The following is a 23437-nucleotide window of genomic DNA, read 5'->3' as shown; positions in this document are numbered from 1 at the left end:
TTACACACACTCGTTATTTCATATGTTGACCAGAGAGGGAGCACGTAAAATCTTTTACACACACTTGTTATTTCATATGTTGACCAGAGAGGGAGCACGTAAAAATTTTTACACACACTTGTTATTTCATATGTTGACCAGAGGGGGAGCACTTCACATTTTTTCTTACACACATTTGTTATTTCATATGTTGACCAGAGGGGGAGCACTTCACTTTTTTTTTTACACACACTTGTTATTTCATATGTTGACCAGAGGGGGAGCACTTCAAATTTGTTACACACACTCGTTATTTCATATGTTGACCAGAGAGGGAGCACGTTAAATTTTTTACACACACTTGTTATTTCATATGTTGACCAGAGGGGGAGCACTTCACATTTTTTCTTACACACATTTGTTATTTCATATGTTGACCAGAGGGGGAGCACTTCACTTTTTTTTTTTACACACACTTGTTATTTCATATGTTGACCAGAGGGGGAGCACTTCAAATTTGTTACACACACTCGTTATTTCATATGTTGACCAGAGAGGGAGCACGTTAAATTTTTTACACACACTTGTTATTTCATATGTTGACCAGAAGGGGAGCACGTAAAAAATTTTTACACACACTTGTTATTTCATATGTCAGCACCGGAAGTCGTAAAATCCTGGCGGGTTTTTTGCGGGGATTAATAGGGAAGTCCTTCTTTAGCCGCCATCTTATTTGATCATATATTGCTGCCTTTGTTTACTTTTGTATGCACATTAAATCAACCCCAAAAAAATCCCGACTTTGGAGCAATGTTCACGGACTCTAGTATTTGGCTCTCTATTAGATGCAATGTTAATGGGACCATGATTTATGTCATCACTTGTTCACACCTCCTCATATGGAAGATACTTTTCCTTCTTCATGTCTCAAGGAGGGTAGGAATACAAGAACACACACACACACACACACACACACACACACACACACACACAATCCTCAATATGCAACAAAACACTACAGATGTCACTTGACAATCCTCACACACGCACAACAAATCCTTAAAATGCGGCGACACACCGCAGTCGTCTCATACCACTGTGCAAAAGGTGTGTGTGTGTGTGTGTGTGTGTGTGTGTGTGTGTGTGTGTGTGTGTGTGTGTGTGTGTGTGTGTGTGTGTGTGTGTGTGTGTGGCCCCTAATCCCCGGCGCCGGTGGTCTTGTCAGAGCGTTATATTTGCCGCTATCAGTGTATCTGGTGCTCGCCACCTAATCCCGCCACCTCCACTTTGATATTTGCTGACATTTACATGAAGCAGCTCGCCGGCGTCACGTGACCGCGAAGAGGAGCGGGAAGAACGCCAACACGACGGAGCGACTGCCGGCCGGCCAAATGAACGGGTGAATGGACGACTCGTGGATGAACGGAAGAATATACGTTAGGTCAGGGGAGAAAGAAAACACAGAGGCTGTTTCATCCCTGCAAGCCTGTTTCGCAGGTTTTCACTGCTCTTCAGGGGATTTGATGAATATAAGAGTAGATGGACGGACGAACGGGTGGATGGCAAAGGAGCAAATGAATGAATGATGGCTGAGCACACAAAGAAAGCAATGATTGGATGAGCAAGTTAAATGATTGACAAATGAACAGAAGAATGAATGAATGAATGAACAGATGTGTTAATTTGTTTGTTTGTACATCCATTATCAATCCATCCATTCATTGTACAAGCCATTTGTTCATTCATTCATTTGTCCGTCTGTCCATCCATCCATTCAATCAAATGATCTACTTCCATCCGGTAATTCATTCATTCATTCATTTGTCCATACATCCATTCGACTATCCATATGTTAATTCATTCATTTACCATCTATCTATCCATTCATTCAACCATTCTACTTGTATGTGTTGATTTGTTTGTGCATCCATTATCAATCCATCCATCATCCATTCATTGTACTATTAATTTGTTCATGCATTCATTTGTCCGTCTGTCCACCCATCCATTCAATCAACCAATCGACTTCCATCCGTTATTTATTCATTCATTCATTCATTTGTCCATTTGTCCATACATCCATTCGACTATCCATCTGTTCATTCATTCATTCATTCATTTACCATCTATATATCCATTCATTCAACCATTCTACTTGTATGTGTTAATTTGGTTGTGTGTTCGTTTGTTTGTGCATCCATTATCAATCCATCCATCATCCATTCATTGAACGAGCAATTTGTTCATTCATTCATTCGTCTGTCTGTCTGTCTGTCCATCCATCCATTCAATCAACCAATCTACTTCCATCCGTTAATTTATTCATTAATTCATTCATTTGTCCATTTGTCCATACATCCATTCGACTATCCATCTGTTCATTCATTCATTCATTCATTTACCATCTATATATCCATTCATTCAACCATTCTACTTGTATGTGTTAATTTGGTTGTGTGTTTGTTTGTTTGTGCATCCATTATCAATCCATCCATCATCCATTCATTGAACGAGCAATTTGTTCATTCATTCATTTGTCCATCTGTCCACCCATCCATTCAATCAAATAATCTACTTCCATCCGGTAATTCATTCATTCATTTATTCATTTGTCCATCCGTCCATACATCCAGTCGACTATCCATCTGTTCATTCATTCATTCATTCATTTACCATCTATACAGTATATCCATTCATTCAATCATTCTACTTTTATGTGTTAAATTGGTTGTGTGTTCGTTTGTTTGTGCATCCATTATCAATACATCCATCATCCATTCATTGTACGAACAATTTGTTCATTCATTCATTCGTCTGTCTATCCATTCATCCATTCAATCAAATAATCTACTTCCATCCGGTAATTCATTCATTCATTCATTTGTCCATACATCCATTCGACTATCCATCTGTTAATCCATTCATTAACCATCTATCTATCCATTCATTCAACCATTCTACTTTTATGTGTTAATTTGGTCGTGTGTTTGTTTGTTTGTGCATCCATTATCAATTCATCCATCATCCATTCATTGTACTAGCCATTTGTTCATTCATTCATTTGTCCATCCATCCATTCAATCAATCTAATTCCATCGGTTAATTCATTCATTCATTCATTTGTCCATGTGTCCATACATCCATTCGACTATCCATATGTTCATTCATTCATTCATTAACCATCTATCTATCCATTCATTCAACCATTCGACTTGTATGTGTTAATTTGGTCATATGTTTGTTTGTGCATCCATCATCCTTTCATTGTACTATCCATTCGTTCATTCATCCATTCACCCCCATACCATCACAGATGCTGGGGGATGGATAATGGATGCAAAAACGAACGCACGCTCAAACACATGAGGAAATGAACGGATGAAGTAGAATGGTTGAATGAATGGATAAAAGACGGCCAATGAATGAATGAATAGATGGATTGTAAAATTCAAAAATTGTTCTATTTTAGGGGATTTGCATATCTTGTTTTTTATTTTTTAACATTTTTATGATTGTTTTATATACTTGTATTAATTATATTTTATATCATTTTATTTAGTGGATTTTTGAAATATATATTTCATAGATTATTTAGAAATGTAAAGTTTTGGTATTTTTGAATATTTTAATTTCTTTGTTTTTTTTAGCTATTTTTATTATTGGATTTTTAGTCCTTTTTGGATTTCAAATTTGTTTTGGCAGATTTCATTTCCAGAATTTAGGGGGGAAAAAATAATATTTTTAATTTTTAGCTATTTTGAATTTTCAGATCCATTTTGTCAGATTTTCAGCTAATTTAAATCTTTGATTTTCAGATTGTCGCTCCAGATTTTTAGCAAATTTTATTCCTTGGAATTTTTTTAGAGCTTTATGTTTTCTTAGATTTTTAGCTAGTATATTGTTTATTTATTTGTAGATATTTTAAGTTTTTCAAATTCATTGCAAATTTTATTTCTTTAATTTTTAAATATTATCAATCAGATTTACAGCTTGATTTTATATATTGATTTTTTTTTTTATCGTCATACGTTCTTCGATTTTTTTATTTTTTTTTAATTCTTACATTTTTAGATGTTTTTATTCTCACAGATTTGTGGCGATTTTAAAGATTTTTTTAGATTTTTATTAGTGGATTTTTAGTCCTTTTTAGATTTCAGCTTTGTTTCGGCAGATTTCATTTCTAGAATTTAGAGAATTTTATTTATTTTTATTTTATTTTTTAGCTATTTTCAGATCCATTTTCTCAGATTTTCAGCTAAATTAAATCTCAGATTTTTTTATTTTCTTTACAGATTTTTAGCAAATTTTATTTCTTGGATTTTTTTTTAGACCTTTATGTTTTCTTAGAAATTTAGCTATTTTATTGTTTATTTATTTGTAGATATTTAAAAAATGTCAAATTCATTGCAAATTTTATTTATTTGATTTTTGAATATTTTCAATCAGATTTACATCTTGATTTTATATATTAATTTTTTTAGATCGTTATACGTTCTTCGATTTTTTTTCAAATTCTTACATTTTTAGATGTTTTTATTCTCCCAGATTTTTGGCAATTTTAAAGATTTTTTGATATTTTTATTAGTGGATTTTTAGTTATTTTTAGATTTCAGCTTTGTTTCGGCAGATTTCATTTCTAGAATTTAGAGAATTTTTTATTTTTTTTAGCTATTTTCAGATCCATTTTCTCAGATTTTCAGCTAAATTAAATCTCAGATTTTTTTATTTTTTTTTCCAAATTTTTAGCAAATTTTATTTTTTTGAATTTTTTTTAGACCTTTACGTTTTCTTAGAAATTTTGCTATTTTATTGTTTATTTATTTGTAGATATTAAAAAAAATTCAAATTCATTGCAAATTTTATTTATTTGATTGTTTAATATTTTCAATCAGATTTACAGCTTGATTTTATATATTGATTTTTTTAGATCGTTATACGTTTTTCAAATTCTTACATTTTTAGATGTTTTTATTCTCCCAGATTTTTGGCAATTTTAAAGATTTTTTTATATTTTTATTAGTGGATTTTTAGTCCTTTTTAGATTTCAGCTTTGTTTCGGCAGATTTCATTTCTAGAATTTAGATTAAAAAAAATTTATTTATTTTTTAGCTATTTTCAGATCCAATTTCAGCTAAATTAAATCTCAGATTTTTTTTTTTTTCTTTCCAGATTTTTAGCAAATTTTATTTCTTGGAAATTTTTTTAGACCTTTATGTTTTCTTAGAAATTTAGCTATTTTATTGTTTATTTATTTGTAGATATTAAAAAAAATTCAAATTCATTGCAAATTGTATTTATTTGATTGTTTAATATTTTCAATCAGATTTACAGCTTGATTTTATATATTGATTTTTTTTAGATCGTTATACGTTCTTCGATTTTTTTTCTAATTCTTACATTTTTAGATGTTTTTATTCTCCCAGATTTTTGGCAATTTTAAAGATTTTTTGATATTTTTATTAGTGGATTTTTAGTCCTTTTTACATTTCAGCTTTGTTTCAGCAGATTTCATTTCTAGAATTTAGAGAATTTTTTATTTATTTTTTTTAGCTATTTTTAGATCCATTTTCTCAGATTTTCAGCTAAATTAAATCTCAGATAATTTTTTTTTCTTTCCAGATTTTTAGCTAATTTTATTTCTTGGAATTTTTTTTAGGCCTTTATGTTTTCTTAGAAATGTAGCTATTTTATTGTTTATTTATTTGTAGATATTAAAAAATTGTCAAATTCATTGCAAATTTTATTTCTTTGATTTTTTAATATTTTCAATCAGATTTACAGCTTGATTTTATATATAGATTTTTTTAGATCGTTATAGGGTCTTCGATTTTTTTTCAAATTCTTACATTTTTAGATGTTTTTATTCACCCAGATTTTTGGCGATTTTAAAGATTTTTTGATATTTTTATTAGTGGATTTTTAGTTCTTCTTAGATTTCAGCTTTGTTTCAGCAGATTTCATTTCTAGAATTTAGAGAATTTTTTTTTTTTAGCTATTTTCAGATCCATTTTCTCAGATTTTCAGCTAAATTAAATCTCAGATTTTTTTATTTTCTTTCCAGATTTTTAGCAAATTTTATTTCTTGGAATTTTTTTTAGACCTTTATATTTTCTTAGAAATTTAGCCATTTTATTGTTTATTTATTTGTAGATATTAAACATTTTTAAAATTCATTGCAAATTTTATTTATTTGATGGTTTAATATTTTCAATCAGATTTACAGCTTGATTTTATACATTGATTTTTTTAGATCGTTATACGTTCTTCGATTTTTTTTCAAATTCTTACATTTTTAGATGTTTTTATTCTCCCAGATTTGTGGCGATTTTAAAGATTTTTTGATATTTTTATTAGTGGATTTTTAGTCCTTTTTAGATTTCAGCTTTGTTTCGGCAGATTTCATTTCTACAATTTAGAGAATTTTTATTTCTATTTTTTTTTTTTTTTTTTTTTTAGCTATTTTCAGATCCATTTTCTCAGATTTTCAGCTAAATTAAATCTCAGATTTTTTTTTTTTCTTTCCAGATTTTTAGCAAATTTTATTTCTTGGAATTATTTTTAGACCTTTATGTTTTCTTAGAAATTTAGCTATTTTATTGTTTATTTATTTGTAGATATTAAAACATTTTCAAATTCATTGCAAATTTTATTTCTTTGATTTTTTAATATTTTCAATGAGATTTACAGCTTGATTTTATATATTGATTTTTTTAGATCGTTATACGTTCTTCGATTTTTTTTTTCAAATTCTTACATTTTTAGATGTTTTTATTCTCCCAGATTTTTGGCAATTTTAAAGATTTTTTGATATTTTTATTAGTGGATTTTTAGTCCTTTTTAGATTTCAGCTTTGTTTCGGCAGATTTCATTTCTAGAATTTAGAGAATTTTTTTTTTTTTTTTTTTTTTTTTTTTAGCTATCTTCAGATCTATTTTCTCAGATTTTCAGCTAAATTAAATCTCAGATTTTTTTTTTTTCTTTCCAGATTTTTAGCAAATTTTATTTCTTGGAATTTTTTTTAGACCTTTATGATTTCTTAGAAATGTAGCTATTTTATTGTTTATTTATTTGTAGATATTAAAAAATGTTCAAATTCATTGCAAATTGTATTTCTTTGATTTTTTTAATATTTTCAATCAGATTTACAGCTTGATTTTATATATTGATTTTTTTTAGATCGTTATACGTTCTTCGATTTTTTTTCAAATTCTTACATTTTTAAAGGTTTTTATTCTCCCAGATTTTTGGCAATTTTAGAGATTTTTAGATATTTTCATTAGTGGATTTTTAGTCTTTTTAGATTTCAGCTTTGTTTCGGCAGATTTTATTTCTAGAATTTAGAGGGAAAAAAATTCTAATTTTATTTTCGGCTATTTTCAGATCCATTTTCAGCTAAATTAAATCCTAGATTTTTTTTGTTTTCTTTCCAGATTTTTAGCAAATTTTATTTCTTGGAATTTTTTTTAGACCTTTATGTTTTCTTAGAAATGTAGCTATTTTATTGTTTATTTATTTGTAGATATTAAAAAATTGTCAGATTTTTTTTATACTTTCAATCAGATTTACAGCTTGATTTTATACATTGATTTTTTAGATTGTTATACGTTCTTCGATTTTTTTTCCAAATTCTTACATTTTTAGATGTTTTTATTCTCCCAGATTAATGGCGATTTTAAAGATTTTTTGATATTTTTATTAGTGGATTTTTAGTCCTTTTTAGATTTCAGCTTTGTTTCGGCAGATATCATTTCTAGAATTTAGAGAATTTTTTATTATTATTATTATTTTTTTTAAGCTATCTTCAGATCCATTTTCTCAGATTTTCAGCTAAATTAAATCTAAGATTTTTTTATTTTCTTTCCAGATTTTTAGAAAATGTTATTTCTTGGAATTTTTTTTAGACCTTTATATTTTCTTAGAAATGTAGCTATTTTATTATTTTTTTATTTGTAGATATTTAAAAAATTTCAAATTCATTGCAAATTTTATTTCTTTGATTTTTTAATATTTTCAATCAGATTTACAGCTTGATTTTATATATTGATTTTTTTTAGATCGCTATACGTTCTTGGATTTTTTTTCAAATTCTTACATTTTTAGATGTTTTTATTCTCCCAGATGTTTGGCGATTTTAGAGATTTTTAGATATTTTTATTAGTGGATTTTTAGTCCTTTTTAGATTTCAGCTTTGTTTCGGCAAATTTCATTTCTAGAATTTAGAGAATTTTTTTTTTTTTTTTTTTTTTTTAAGCTATTTTCAGATCCATTTTCTCAGATTTTCAGCTAAATTAAATCTCAGATTTTTTTATTTTCTTTCCAGATTTTTAGCAAATTTTATTTCTTGGAATTTTTTTTAGATCTTTATGTTTTCTTAGAAATGTAGCTATTCTATTGTTTATTTATTTGTACATATTTAAATTTTTTCAAATTCATTGCAAATTTTATTTCTTTGATTTTTCAATATTTTCAATCAGATTTACAGCTTGATTTTATATATTGATTTTTTTTTAGATCGTTATACGGTCTTTGATTTTTTTTTCAAATTCTTACATTTTTAGATGTTTTTATTCACCCAGATTTTTGGCGATTTTAAAGATTTTTTGATATTTTTAGAATCTACCGTAGAAGCTGTAGTAAGGTTTGAATATGTTGCCGCTACAATAAACATGTGTGTCGCTGTTAGGTGGAGTGATGTCGGTGCACGTCTTCTCTGAGCCCAGAGTGAAGATGAGAGGATGAATTATTGATACAAGTTGCTTTTTAATCTGCAGTAATGATCTGCTGCTAATAAATATTGTAGGAGCTCTCGTCGTGTGATGCTTGCCATGCAATTTGCCCTTCAGCCAAGGTCACATTCATTCATTCACAGGGGTGTGGTGTACGGACAAGAGTTAGCGGCGCACTAATTATGCACGCATGTCATTAGGAGCGGGAAATGAAGACGCTTGATGAGGACCAAGGACGCCAAGGAGGGGCAGACAAGAATAAAAGGAAGCCAAACAGGAAGTGGGTCAAAGTCAAAACTCTGGAGTATTTTACCTGGAGTTGGTCCGTTGGAAACGGCGACTGCCGATTGGCTGTCAGCTCTCCTGGGGGCTCTCCTGATTGGTCGGGTTGGAGCAGGCGGGTCCGGACGCCGCGGACGGCCTGGAGCATCCAGCCGTGTTGGCGGCGGATCTGGAGCTGGAGCTGCTCCCATTGGCTGGAGACCATGTGGAGGATCTCCCGGAGCCCTGGAGGAACCACGGGGAGTTTTCAGTGGAACCATGTCAGGACTAAAAACACCTGGCGTTAGTTACATCATTGTGAACAGGATTCGGGTCTAGTTCTACTTGGTCTGGAAAAAGATTCTATGGACTCGGGGAAAAGACTAACAGGTATAAAGGTCCACCATTCCCCGGATAGTTTCATGGTCCCAAAGTACCCCAAAACAGACTTACCCCTAAAAGTCCCAGTGTTCCTAAAGGTCGAATGGCATCCAAAGGATCTAAGGGCAGGGATAGAGTCCATTTGGGTGCATCGATCGGTTGGGGACGTCTCTGCACTGCTGACCTGTCTCCGCTCGGGATGGTCTCCTGCTGGCCCCACTATGGACTGGACTCTCACTATTATGTTAGATCCACTATGGATGGACTGGACTCTCACACTATTATGTTAGATCCACTATGGACTGGACTCTCACACTATTATGTTAGATCCACTATGGACTGGACTCTCACTATTATGTTAGATCCACTATGGACTGGACTCTCACTATTATGTTAGATCCACTATGGACTGGACTCTCACTATTATGTTAGATCCACTATGGACTGGACTCTCACTATTATGTTAGATCCACTATGGACTGGACTCTCACTATTATGTTAGATCCACTATGGACTGGACTCTCACACTATTATGTTAGATCCACTATGGACTGGACTCTCACTATTATGTTAGATCCACTATGGACTGGACTCTCACACTATTATGTTAGATCCACTATGGACTGGACTCTCACTATTATGTTAGATCCACTATGGACTGGACTCTCACACTATTATGTTAGATCCACTATGGACTGGACTCTCACACTATTATGTTAGATCCACTATGGACTGGACTCTCACACTATTATGTTAGATCCACTATGGACTGGACTCTCACTATTATGTTAGATCCACTATGGACTGGACTCTCACACTATTATGTTAGATCCACTATGGACTGGACTCTCACTATTATGTTAGATCCACTATGGACTGGACTCTCACTATTATGTTAGATCCACTTTGGACTGGACTCTCACTATTATGTTAGATCCACTATGGACTGGACTCTCACACTATTATGTTAGATCCACTATGGACTGGACTCTCACACTATTACGTTAGATCCACTATGGACTGGACTCTCACACTATTATGTTAGATCCACTATGGACTGGACTCTCACACTATTATGTTAGATCCACTATGGACTGGACTCTCACACTATTATGTTAGATCCACTATGGACTGGACTCTCACTATTATGTTAGATCCACTATGGACTGGACTCTCACACTATTATGTTAGATCCACTATGGACTGGACTCTCACTATTATGTTAGATCCACTATGGACTGGACTCTCACTATTATGTTAGATCCACTATGGACTGGACTCTCACTATTATGTTAGATCCACTATGGACTGGACTCTCACACTATTATGTTAGATCCACTATGGACTGGACTCTCACTATTATGTTAGATCCACTATGGACTGGACTCTCACACTATTATGTTAGATCCACTATGGACTGGACTCTCACACTATTATGTTAGATCCACTATGGACTGGACTCTCACTATTATGTTAGATCCACTATGGACTGGACTCTCACACTATTATGTTAGATCAACTATGGACTGGACTCTCACTATTATGTTAGATCCACTATGGACTGGACTCTCACTATTATGTTAGATCAACTATGGACTGGACTCTCACAATATTATGTGAGATCCACTATGGACTGGACTCCCACTAGTATGTATCGAAAAGGGGCTGTGGTTTTTAGGCACACCTTTTTATTACCAGTGTCCCCATAAGGATCGGGGCCTATCTACTTTTTACCGGACCCCAGGAAAAGACAAACAGGCCTGAAGGTCCCCAAGTATTCCAAAACTATCTTACCCCTATAAGTCCGTGCTCTAAAAGATCAGTCTTCCTCTTACAGGTCCCAGAAGACCCCTAAACAGTTTCAATGGTCCAAAAGCCCCTAGGGGCCTGGTACTCCAAAATAACTGAGAGCACGGATTGGGTCCTTTCGGGTGCATTTCTGACTTTTGGGCAATCCTCTGTATCATTGGGACCACAATGAGTTAAATCTGAACCTCCTAGATACATGGAGAACCGAATTAGGGTAAGGGGAAGACAACCTCCTGTGGCGGGTCAGGGCACTTATAAAATGGGGCCGGGACTTTTAGGTGCACCTTTTTACCAAAAGTGTCCCAAAAGGGAATGGGGTCTATCTACTTTTACTGGGAAAACGTCCATGGACTTAGAAAACGACTAACAACCCTGAAGGTCTCAGAATACCCCAAAACGGTCAAACCCCTAAAAGTCCCAGAGTTCTAAAGATAGCTACATTTACCCAAAGACTCGGCCGGAAATTGTCGGGGCATTTTGGGGTGATTTCGGAACCCATTCATCTTTGGGACCACTTGGGTTTTTAGGGGGTTTCCCAGGTTCCCGCTTGGACTGGAATGATTTAGGTTGAACCTCGTAAAGAAATCTTTGATTTTCAGATTGTCGCTCCAGATTTTTAGCAAATGTTATTCCTTGGAATTTTTTTAGAGCTTTATGTTTTCTTAGATTTTTAGCTAGTATATTGTTTATTTATTTGTAGATATTTTAAGTTTTTCAAATTCGTTGCAAATTTTATTTCTTTAATTTTGAAATATTATCAATCAGATTTACAGCTTGATTTTATATATTGATTTTTTTTTTTTTATCGTTACACGTTCTTCGATTTTATTTTAATTCTTACATTTTTAGATGTTTTTATTCTCCCAGATTTTTGGCGATTTTAAAGATTTTTTGATATTTTTATTAGTGGATTTTTAGTCCTTTTTAGATTTCAGCTTTGTTTTGGCAGATTTCATTTCTAGAATTTAGAGAATTTTTTTTTTTTTTTTAAGCTATCTTCAGATCAATTTTCTCAGATTTTCAGCTAAATTAAATCTCAGATTTTTTTTTTTTTTTCCAAATTTTTAGCAAATTTTATTTCTTGGAATTTTTTTTAGACCTTTATGTTTTCTTAGAAATGTAGCTATTTTATTGTTTATTTATTTGTAGCTTTTTAAAAAAATTCAAATTAATTGCAAATTTTATTTCTTCGATTTTTTAATATTTTCAATCAAATTTACAGCTTGATTTTATATATTGATTTTTTTAGATCGTTATACGTTCTTCGATTTTTTTTTTTCAAATTCTTACATTTTGAGATGTTTTTATTCTCCCAGATTTTTGGCAATTTTAAAGATTTTTTGATACTTTTATTAGTGGATTTTTAGTCCTTTTTAGATTTCAGCTTTGTTTCAGCAGATTTCATTTCTAGAATTTAGAGAATTTTTTTTTTTTTATAGCTATTTTCAGATCCATTTTCTCAGATTTTCAGCTAAATTAAATCTCCGATTTTTTTTTTCTTTCCAGATTTTTAGCCAATTGTATTTCTTGGAATTTTTTTTAGACCTTTATGTTTTCTTAGAAAATTAGCTATTTTATTGTTTATTTATTTGTAGATATTAAAAAATACCCCAAAACGGTCAAACCCCTAAAAGTCCCAGTGTTCTAAAGATAGCTACATTCACCCAAAGACTCGGCCGGAAATGGTCGGGGCATTTTGGGGTGATTTCGTAACCCATTCATCTTTGGGACCACTTGGGTATTTAGGGGGGTTTTCCAGGTTCCCGCTTGGACTGGAATGATTCAGGTTGAACCTCGTAGAGAAATCTTTGATTTTCAGATTGTCGTTCCAGATTTTTAGCAAATTTTATTCCTTGGAATTTTTTTAGAGCTTTATGTTTTCTTAGATTTTTAGCTAGTATATTGTTTATTTATTTGTAGATATTTTAAGTTTTTCAAATTCATTGCAAATTTTATTTCTTTAATTTTTAAATATTATCAATCAGATTTACAGCTTGATTTTATATATTGATTTTTTTTTTTATCGTTACACGTTCTTCGATTTTATTTTAATTCTTACATTTTTAGATGTTTTTATTCTCCCAGATTTTTGGCGATTTTAAAGATTTTTTGATATTTTTATTAGTGGATTTTTAGTCCTTTTTAGGTTTCAGCTTTGTTTTGGCAGATTTCATTTCTAGAATTTAGAGAATTTTTTTTTTTTTTTTTTTTTTTTTTTTTTTTAAGCTATCTTCAGCTCAATTTTCTCAGATTTTCAGCTAAATTAAATCTCAGATTTTATTTTTTTTTCCAAATTTTTAGCAAATTTTATTTCCTGGAATTTTTTTTAGACCTTTATGTTTTCTTAGAAATTTAGCTATTTTATTGTTTATTTATTTGTAGATATTAAAAAAAATTCAAATTAATTGCAAATTTTATTTCTTTGATTTTTTTATATTTTCAATCAGATTTACAGCTTGATTTTATATATTGATTTTTTTAGATCGTTATATGTTCTTCGGGGTTTTTTTTCAAATTCTTACATTTTTAGATATTTTTATTCTCCCAGATTTTTGGCAATTTTAAAGATTTTTTGATATTTTTATTAGTGGATTTTTAGTCCTTTTTAGATTTCAGCTTTGTTTCAGCAGATTTAATTTCTAGAATTTAGAGAATTTTTTTTTTTTTTTTAGCTATCTTCAGATCCATTTTCTCAGATTTTCAGCTAAATTAAATCTCCGATTTTTTTTTTTTCTTTCCAGATTTTTAGCCAATTGTATTTCTTGGAAATTTTTTTTAGACCTTTATGTTTTCTTAGAAAATTAGCTATTTTATTGTTTATTTATTTGTAGATATTAAAAAATACCCCAAAACGGTCAAACCCCTAAAAGTCCCAGTCTTCTAAAGATAGCTACATTTACCCAAAGACTCGGCCGGAAATGGTCGGGGCATTTTGGGGTGATTTCGGAACCCATTCATCTTTGGGACCACTTGGGTATTTAGGGGGTTTCCCAGGTTCCCGCTTGGACTGGAATGATTTAGGTTGAACCTCGTAGAGAAATCTTTGATTTTCAGATTGTCGTTCCAGATTTTTGAATTTTATTACTTGGAATTTTTTTAGAGCTTTATGTTTTCTTAGATTTTTAGCTAGTATATTGTTTATTTATTTGTAGATATTTTAAGTTTTTCAAATTCATTGCAAATTTTATTTCTTTAATTTTTAAATATTATCAATCAGATTTACAGCTTGATTTTATATATTGATTTTTTTTTTTATCGTTACACGTTCTTCGATTTTATTTTAATTCTTACATTTTTAGATGTTTTTATTCTCCCAGATTTTTGGCGATTTTAAAGATTTTTTGATATTTTTATTAGTGGATTTTTAGTCCTTTTTAGATTTCAGCTTTGTTTTGGCAGATTTCATTTCTAGAATTTAGAGATTTTTTTTTTTTTTATTTGATTTTTTTTTAGCTATCTTCAGATCAATTTTCTCAGATTTTCAGCTCAATTAAATCTCAGATTTTTTTATTTTTTTTCCAAATTTTTTGCAAATTTTATTTCTTGGAATTTTTTTTAGACCTTTATGTTTTCTTAGAAATGTAGCTATTTTATTGTTTATTTATTTGTAGATATTAAAAAAAATTCAAATTAATTGCAAATTTTATTTCTTTGATTTTTTAATATTTTCAATCAGATTTACAGCTTGATTTTATACATTGATTTTTTTAGATCGTTATATGTTCTTCGATTTTTTTCATCAAATTCTTACATTTTTAGATGTTTTTATTCTCCCAGATTTTTGGCAATTTTAAAGATTTTTTGATATTTTTATTAGTGGATTTTTAGTCCTTTTTAGATTTCAGCTTTGTTTCAGCAGATTTCATTTCTAGAATTTAGAGAATTATTTTTTTTTTTTTTTTAGCTATTTTCAGATCCATTTTCTTAAATTTTCAGCTAAATTAAATCTCAGATTTTTTTTTTTTTCTTTCCAGATTTTTAGCCAATTGTATTTCTTGGAATTTTTTTTAGACCTTTATGTTTTCTTAGAAAATTAGCTATTTTATTGTTTATTTATTTGTAGATATTAAAAAATACCCCAAAACGGTCAAACTCCTAAAAGTCCCAGTCTTCTAAAGATAGCTACATTCACCCAAAGACTCGGCCGGAAATGGTCGGGGCATTTTGGGGTGATTTCGGAACCCATTCATCTTTGGAACCACTTGGGTATTCAGGGGGGTTTTCCAGGTTCCCGCTTGGACTGGAATGATTCAGGTTGAACCTCGTAGAGAAATCTGTCGTTCCAGATTTTTAGCAAATTTTATTCCTTGGAATTTTTTTAGAGCTTTATGTTTTCTTAGATTTTTAGCTAGTATATTGTTTATTTATTTGTAGATATTTTAAGTTTTTCAAATTCATTGCAAATTTTATTTCTTTAATTTTTAAATATTATCAATCAGATTTACAGCTTGATTTTATATATTGATTTTTTTTTTATCGTTACACGTTCTTCGATTTTATTTTAATTCTTACATTTTTAGATGTTTTTATTCTCCCAGATTTTTGGCGATTTTAAAGATTTTTTTGATATTTTTATTAGTGGATTTTTAGTCCTTTTTAGATTTCAGCTTTGTTTTGGCAGATTTCATTTCTAGAATTTAGAGATTTTTTATTTATTTTTTTATTATTTTTTTTAGTTATCTTCAGATCAATTTTCTCAGATTTTCAGCTAAATTAAATCTCAGATTTATTTTTTTTTCTTTCCAAATTTTTAGCAAATTTTATTTCTTGGAATTTTTTTTAGACCTTTATGTTTTCTTAGAAATGTAGCTATTTTATTGTTTATTTATTTGTAGATATTTTAAAAAATTCAAATTAATTGCAAATTTTATTTCTTTGATTTTTTAATATTTTCAATCAGATTTACAGCTTTTAATATTGATTTTTTTAGATCGTTATACGTTCTTCGATTTTTTTTTTTCAAATTCTTACATTTTTATTCTCCCAGATTTTTGGCAATTTTAAAGATTTTTTGATATTTTTATTAGTGGATTTTTAGTCCTTTTTAGATTTCAGCTTTGTTTCAGTAGATTTCATTTCTAGAATTTAGAGAATTTTTTTTTTTTTTTTAGCTATTTTCAGATCCATTTTCTCAGATTTTCAGCTAAATTAAATCTCAGATATTTTTTTTTTCTTTACAGATTTTTAGCCAATGGAATGATTCAGGTTGAACCTCGTAGAGAAATCTTTGATTTTCAGATTGTCGTTCCAGATTTTTAGCAAATTTTATTCCTTGGAATTTTTTTAGAGCTTTATGTTTTCTTAGATTTTTAGCTAGTATATTGTTTATTTATTTGTAGATATTTTAAGTTTTTCAAATTCATTGCAAATTTTATTTCTTTAATTTTTAAATATTATCAATCAGATTTACAGCTTGATTTTATATATTGATTTTTTTTTTATCGTTACACGTTCTTCGATTTTATTTTAATTCTTATTTATATCCTATTTTTAGATGTTTTTATTCTCCCAGATTTTTGGCGATTTTAAAGATTTTTTGATATTTTTATTAGTGGATTTTTAGTCCTTTTTAGATTTCAGCTTTGTTTTGGCAGATTTCATTTCTAGAATTTAGAGAATTTTTTTTTTTATTATTTTTATTTTTTTAGCTATCTTCAGATCAATTTTCTCAGATTTTCAGCTAAATTAAATCTCAGATTTTTTTATTTTTTTTCCAGATTTTTTTTAAAATTTTTAGCAAATTTTATTTCTTGGAATTTTTTTTAGACCTTTATGTTTTCTTAGAATGTAGCTATTTTATTGTTTATTTATTTGTAGATATTAAAAAAAATTCAAATTAATTGCAAATTTTATTTCTTGGATTTTTTTAATATTTTCAATCAGATTTACAGCTTGATTTTATATATTGATTTTTTTTAGATCGTTATACGTTCTTCGATTTTTTTTTTTCAAATTCTTACATTTTTAGATGTTTTTATTCTCCCAGATTTTTGGCTATTTTAAAGATTTTTTGATATTTTTATTAGTGGATTTTTAGTCCTTTTTAGATTTCAGCTTTGTTTCAGCAGATTTCATTTCTAGAATTTAGAGAATTTTTTATTTTTTTTTAGCTATTTTCAGATCCATTTTCTCAGATTTTCAGCTAAATTAAATCTCAGATTTTTTTTTTTCTTTCCAGATTTTTAGCCAATTGTATTTCTTGGAATTTTTTTTAGACCTTTATGTTTTCTTAGAAAATTAGCTATTTTATTGTTTATTTATTTGTAGATATTAAAAAAATACCCCAAAACGGTCAAACCCCTAAAAGTCCCAGTCTTCTAAAGATAGCTACATTTACCCAAAGACTCGGCCGGAAATGGTCGGGGCATTTTGGGGTGATTTCGGAACCCATTCATCTTTGGGACCACTTGGGTATTTAGGGGGGTTTTCCAGGTTCCCGCTTGGACTGGAATGATTCAGGTTGAACCTCGTAGATAAATAACAAGAATCTCCCAAAAAAGATTGCGGCCAATCTACTTTTATTGTAAAAAGTCCATATACTGTACGTACTTAGTTAACTCCTAAAGGTCCCAAAGTACCCTAAAAAGGAACTTCTTCCCAATAAAGGCCCCAAAAGACCCCGAAACGAACTGAGCCCTAAGAGTCCCGTTGTTCTAAAAGTTCTGGAATATGACCAAAGAGCCTGGGGGCAGACCCGGGGGACCTTTTGAGTGCATTTCTAACGTTTTGGGCAACCCCATTTATCATTGGTAGCACTTGGGTTCTTTTGGGACCTTTTCAGGACCCCTCTCGGGGTCTGTTGGGAAAAACCAACACTATTGTGTGTGTTTACCCGATTGGTGGGCAGGAATGGTGTCGAGCAGCGCTGTGCCGTCCTCCATGATGCGGTCTTTGAGGGCGCCGTGACTGTCCACGTTTAGTTTGAACGTCTGAAACCACAAAAACAACACCTTTTAACACAAATATTTGACTCCAAGGTGTATACCAAAAAAAATGGTGCTAAAAAAGATAGCACGCTAACAGTCAGTATGTGTAAAGTAACAAAATATTTGACTCTGAGGTGTACACCTCTAAGATTAGCCCAAAAAAAAAAAGATAGCATGCTAAAAGTTAGCATGCTTGAAGTAAGAACATATTTGACTCAAGTGTATACTAGCAAAATTTGTTTAAAAAGGCAGCATGCTAACGGCTAATATGCGTGGAGTACCAAAAAAGATTTGACTGAGGTTCAAACCTGTAAAATGGGTTTAAAAAGCCGCCATGCTAAAATTAGCGTGCTAACAGTTAACATGCGAAGATTTAACTGAGGTGTATACCTGCCAAATGACATTGAAAAGCCAGCATGCTAACATTTAGCATACTTGAAATAACAAAATATTTGACTCGGGTGTATGCTTGCAAAATGTGTTTAAAAAGCTAACATGCTAAAATTAGCATTCTATCAGTTAACGGAGTAACAAAAGATTTAACTGAGGTGTTATACCTGCCAAATGAGATTGAAAAGCAAACATGCTAACATTTAGCATACTTGAAATAAAATATTTGACTCGGGTGTATACTTGCAAAATTAGTTTAAAAAACGAGTATGCTAAAATTAGCGTGCTAACAGTTAACGGAGTAACAAAGGATTTAACTGAGGTGTATACCTGCCAAATGAGATTGAAAAGCAAACATGCTAACATTTAGCATGCTTGAAATAAAATAATTGGGTGTATATTTGCAAAATTAGTTTAAAAAGCGAGCATGCTAAAATTAGGGCGCTAACAGTTGACATGCGTAGAGTAACAAAATATTTAACTGAGGTGTATACCTGCCAAACGACATTGAAAAGCAAGCATGCTAACATTTAGCATACTTGAAATAACAAAATATTTGACTCAGGTGTATACTTGCAAAATGTGTTTAAAAAGCTAACATGCTAAAATTAGCGTGCTATCAGTTAACGGAGTAACAAAAGTTTTAACTGAGGTGTATACCTGCCAAATGAGATTGAAAAGCAAATATGCTAACATTTAGCATGCTTGAAATAAAATAATTGGGTGTATACTTGCAAAATTAGTTTAAAAAGCGAGCATGCTAAAATTAGGGTGCTAACAGTTGACATGCGTAGAGTAACAAAATATTTAACTGAGGTATATACCTGCCAAATGAGATTGAAAAGCAAGCATGCTAACATTTAGCATACCGGTACTTGAAATAATAAAATATTTGACTCGGGTGTATAATAGCAAAATTAGTTTAAAAAGCTAGCATGCTAAAATGACCGTACTAACAATTAACATACGTAGACTAACATAATATTTAACTAAGATGCCTGTGAAATGAGATGGAAAAGTAAGCATGCTAACATTTAGCATACTTGAAATAACAAATTATTTGACTTGGGTGTATACTTGTAAATTTAGTTTAAAAAGCTAAAATGCTAAAATTAGCGTGCTAACATGCGTAGAGTAACAAAAGATTTAACTGAGGTGTATACCTGCCAAATGAGATTGAAAAGCAAGCATGCTATCATTTAGCATACTTGAAATAATAAAATATTTGACTCGGGTGTATACTTGCAAAATTAGTTTATTAAGCTAGCATGCTAAAATTAGCGTGCTAACAGTTAACATGTGTAGAGTAACAAAATATTTAATAGAGATGCCTGCGAAATGAGATTGAAAAGCAAGCATGCTAACATTTAGCATACTTGAAATAACAAATTATTTTACTTGGGTGTATACTTGCAAAATTAATTGAAAAAGCTAGCATGCTAAAATGAGCATGCTCACAGTTAACGCGGGTGGAGTAACAAAAGATTTAACTTAGGCGTATACCTGCCAAATGACATTGAAAAGCAAGCATGCTAACATTTAGCATACTTGAAATAACAAAATAATTGAGTCAGTTGTATACTTGCAAAATTAGTTTTAAAAGCTATCATGCTAAAATTAGAGAGCTAACAGTTAACATGTGTAGAGTAACAAAAGATTTAACTGAGATGCCTGTGAAATGAGATTAAAAAGCAAGTATGCTAACATTTAGCATACTTGAAATAACAAATTATTTGACTCGGGTGTATACTTGCAAAATTAGTTTAAAAAGCGAGCATGCTAAAATGAGCATGCTCACAGTTAACGCGCGTGGAGTAACAAAAGGTTTAACTTAGGCGTATACCTGCCAAATGACATTGAAAAGCAAGCATGCTAACATTTAGCATACTTGAAATAACAAAATAATTGAGTCAGTTGTATACTTGCAAAATTTATTTTAAAAGCTATCATGCTAAAATTAGGGCGCTAACAGTTGACATACGTAGAGTAACAAAATATTTAACTGAGATTCCTGTGAAATGAGATGGAAAAGTAAGCATGCAAACATTTAGCATACTTGAAATAACAAAATATTTGACTCGGGCGTATACTTGCAAAATTAGTTTATTAAGCTAGCATGCTAAAATTAGCGTGCTAACAGTTAACATGCGTAGAGTAACAAAATATTTAACTTAGGCGTATACCTGCCAAATGACATTGAAAAGCAAGCATGCTAACATTTAGCATACTTGAAATAACAAAATATTTGACTCGGGTGTATACTTTCAAAATTAGTTTATTAAGCCAGCACGCTAAAATTAGCGTGCTAACAGTTAACATGCGTAGAGTAACAAATTATTTAACTTAGGCGTATACCTGCCAAATGAGATTGAAAAGCAAGCATGCTAACATTTAGCATACTTGAAATAACAAAATAATTGAGTCAGTTGTATACTTGCAAAATTAGTTTTAAAAGCTATCATGCTAAAATTAGAGAGCTAACAGTTAACATGCATAGAATAACAAAAGATTTAACTGAGATGCCTGCGAAATGAGATTGAAAAGCAAGCATGCTAACATTTAGCAAATTTGAAATAAAATATTTGACTCGGGTGTATAATAGCAAAATTAGTTTAAAAAGCTAGCATGCTAAAATTGCCGTGCTAACAATTAACATACGTAGAGTAACAAAAGATTTAACTGAGATGCCTGTGAAATGAGATGGAAAAGTAAGCATGCTAACATTTAGCATACTTAAATTATTTGACTCGGGTGTACACTTGTAAATTTAATTTAAAAAAGCTAAAATGCTAATATTAGCGTGCTAACATGTGTAGAGTAACAAAAGGTTTAACTGCGGCGTATACTTGCCAAATGAGATTAAAGCAAGCATGCTAACATTTAGCACACTTGAAATGAAAAAAGATTTGACTCGGGTGTATTCTTGCAAATTTAATTTAAAAAAGCTAAAATGCTAAAATTAGCGTGCTAACATACGTAGAGTAACATACTATTTAACTAAGATGCCTGTGAAATGAGATGGAAAAGTAAGCATGCTAACATTTAGCAAACTTGAAATAACAAATTATTTGACTCGGGTGTATACTTGTAAATTTAATTTAAAAGAGCTAAAATGCTAAAAAATTAGCGTGCTAACATGCGTAGAGTAACAAAAGGTTTAACTGAGGCGTATACTTGCCAAATGAGATTAAAAAGCAAGCATGCTAGCATTTAGCATACTTGAAATAAAAAAATATTTTACTTGCAAAATGAGTTGAAAAAGCTAACATGCTAATTCACATGCATGAGGTGACAAAATGTTTGACTGAAGTGTGTAATGAGTTTAGCATGGTAGCATGCTAATGTTAGCATGCTAACAGATAACATTCGCTTATTACAGAGTTGACCGTGTCCTATTCCTGCAAATGAGGTAAAAAAAAATATCAGCTAGCACGTTAGCATGCTAACAAAACGATTACAATTCAAACCCCCGGCAAGATAAAGACTAAGTACATGATCAGAGTCATTACAAACGTGACGGAGTCACTTTTTCCTAGCAGCGCTCAGATAAGACGCGGAAGACGGCGGCTAATAAACGCCCCGTCTGCGGCGGAGAATTAGCGTGCGCTATCTGAGAGGCGTCGTATTCCTGCGCTGAATTTATGGAGAGCATTCAATCGATAAGACGCCAGCGAGCCGCTAGCCATCAATCACGCCGCGATAAGGCCAGCGACCGAGACGCCTTCACGCACGTCACACTCCGCTTGGTGGGGATTTACGTGCGTGTGTGTGTGTGTGTGTGTGTGTGTGTGTGTGTGTGTGTGTGTGTGTGTGTGTGTGTGTGTGTGTGTGTTCTTGTATTTCTAGCCTTCTTGAGACATGAAGAAGGAAAAGCATCTTCCATATGAGGAGGTGTGAACAAGTGAGGACATAAATCAATAACATTGCATCTAATAGAGAGCCAAATACTAGAGTCCGTGAACATTGCTCCAAAGTCGGGATTTTTTTGGGGGGTTGATTTAATGTGCATACAAAAGTAAACAAAGGCAGCAATATATGATCAAACAAGATGGCGGCTAAAGAAGGACTTCCCTATTCATCCCCGCAAAAAAACCCGCCAGGATTTTACGACTTTCGGCGCTGACGTAAAAAAATGTTACGTGCTCCCTCTCTGGTCAACATATGAAATAACAAATGTGTGTAGCAAATTTGAAGTGCTCCCCTTCTGGTCAACATATGAAATAACAAATGTGTGTAAAAATGTAAAGTGCACCCCCTCTGGTCAACATATGAAATAACAAGTGTGTGTAAGACAAAATGTGAAGTGCTCCCCCTCTGGTCAACATATGAAATAACAAGTGTGTGTAAGAAATTTGAAGTGCTCCCCCTCTGGTCAACATATGAAATAACAAGTGTGTGTAAGAAATGTGAAGTGCAAGTGAAGTGCTCCCCCTCTGGTCAACATATGAAATAACAAGTGTGTTAAAAAATTTGACGTAATCCCCCTCTGGTCAACATATGAAATAACAAGTGTGTTTAAAAATTTGACATGCTCCCCCTCTGGTCAACATATGAAATAACAAGTGTGTGTAAAAAATGTGAAGTGCTCCCCCTCTGGTCAACATATGTAATAACAAGCATGTGTAAGAAATTTGAAGTGCTCCCCCTCTGGCCAACATATGAAATAACAAGTGTGTGTAAGAAATGTGAAGTGCTCCCCCTCTGGTCAACATATGAAATAACAAGTGTGTGTAAAAAAAAAAATTTAAAAAGTGAAGTGCTCCCCCTCTGGTCAACATATGAAATAACAAGTGTGTGTAAAAAAATTTTTGAAAAAGTGAAGTGCTCCCCCTCTGGTCAACATATGAAATAACAAGTGTGTTAAAAAATGTGACATGCTCCCCCTCTGGTCAACATATGAAATAACAAGTGTGTTAAAAAAAATGTACGTGCTCCCCCTCTGGCCAACATATGAAATAACAATTG

At 31.4% G+C, this 23437-nt stretch overlaps 1 protein-coding gene across 1 annotated transcript in view; it reads right to left on the bottom strand.

Moving 5' to 3' along the window:
- Nucleotides 1-8407: 8407 nt before the first annotated feature.
- LOC133624080 (A-kinase anchor protein 6-like) overlaps nucleotides 8408-23437 on the bottom strand; it is a 78731-nt gene continuing 63701 nt past the window's right edge. Inside the window, exons 12-13 of the mRNA XM_061987690.1 lie at nucleotides 17989-18085; nucleotides 8408-9212 (exon numbers count right to left, since the gene is read on the bottom strand). Coding sequence (XP_061843674.1) covers nucleotides 8902-9212; nucleotides 17989-18085 — 408 coding nt within the window. The 3' untranslated portion in view covers nucleotides 8408-8901. The remainder of the gene's footprint in view (nucleotides 9213-17988; nucleotides 18086-23437) is intronic.

The sequence above is a fragment of the Nerophis lumbriciformis genome, linkage group LG26, assembly GCF_033978685.3.
Source record: "Nerophis lumbriciformis linkage group LG26, RoL_Nlum_v2.1, whole genome shotgun sequence".
Classification (NCBI taxonomy): domain Eukaryota; kingdom Metazoa; phylum Chordata; class Actinopteri; order Syngnathiformes; family Syngnathidae; genus Nerophis; species Nerophis lumbriciformis.
This window is presented reverse-complemented; position numbering and strand designations above follow the sequence as displayed.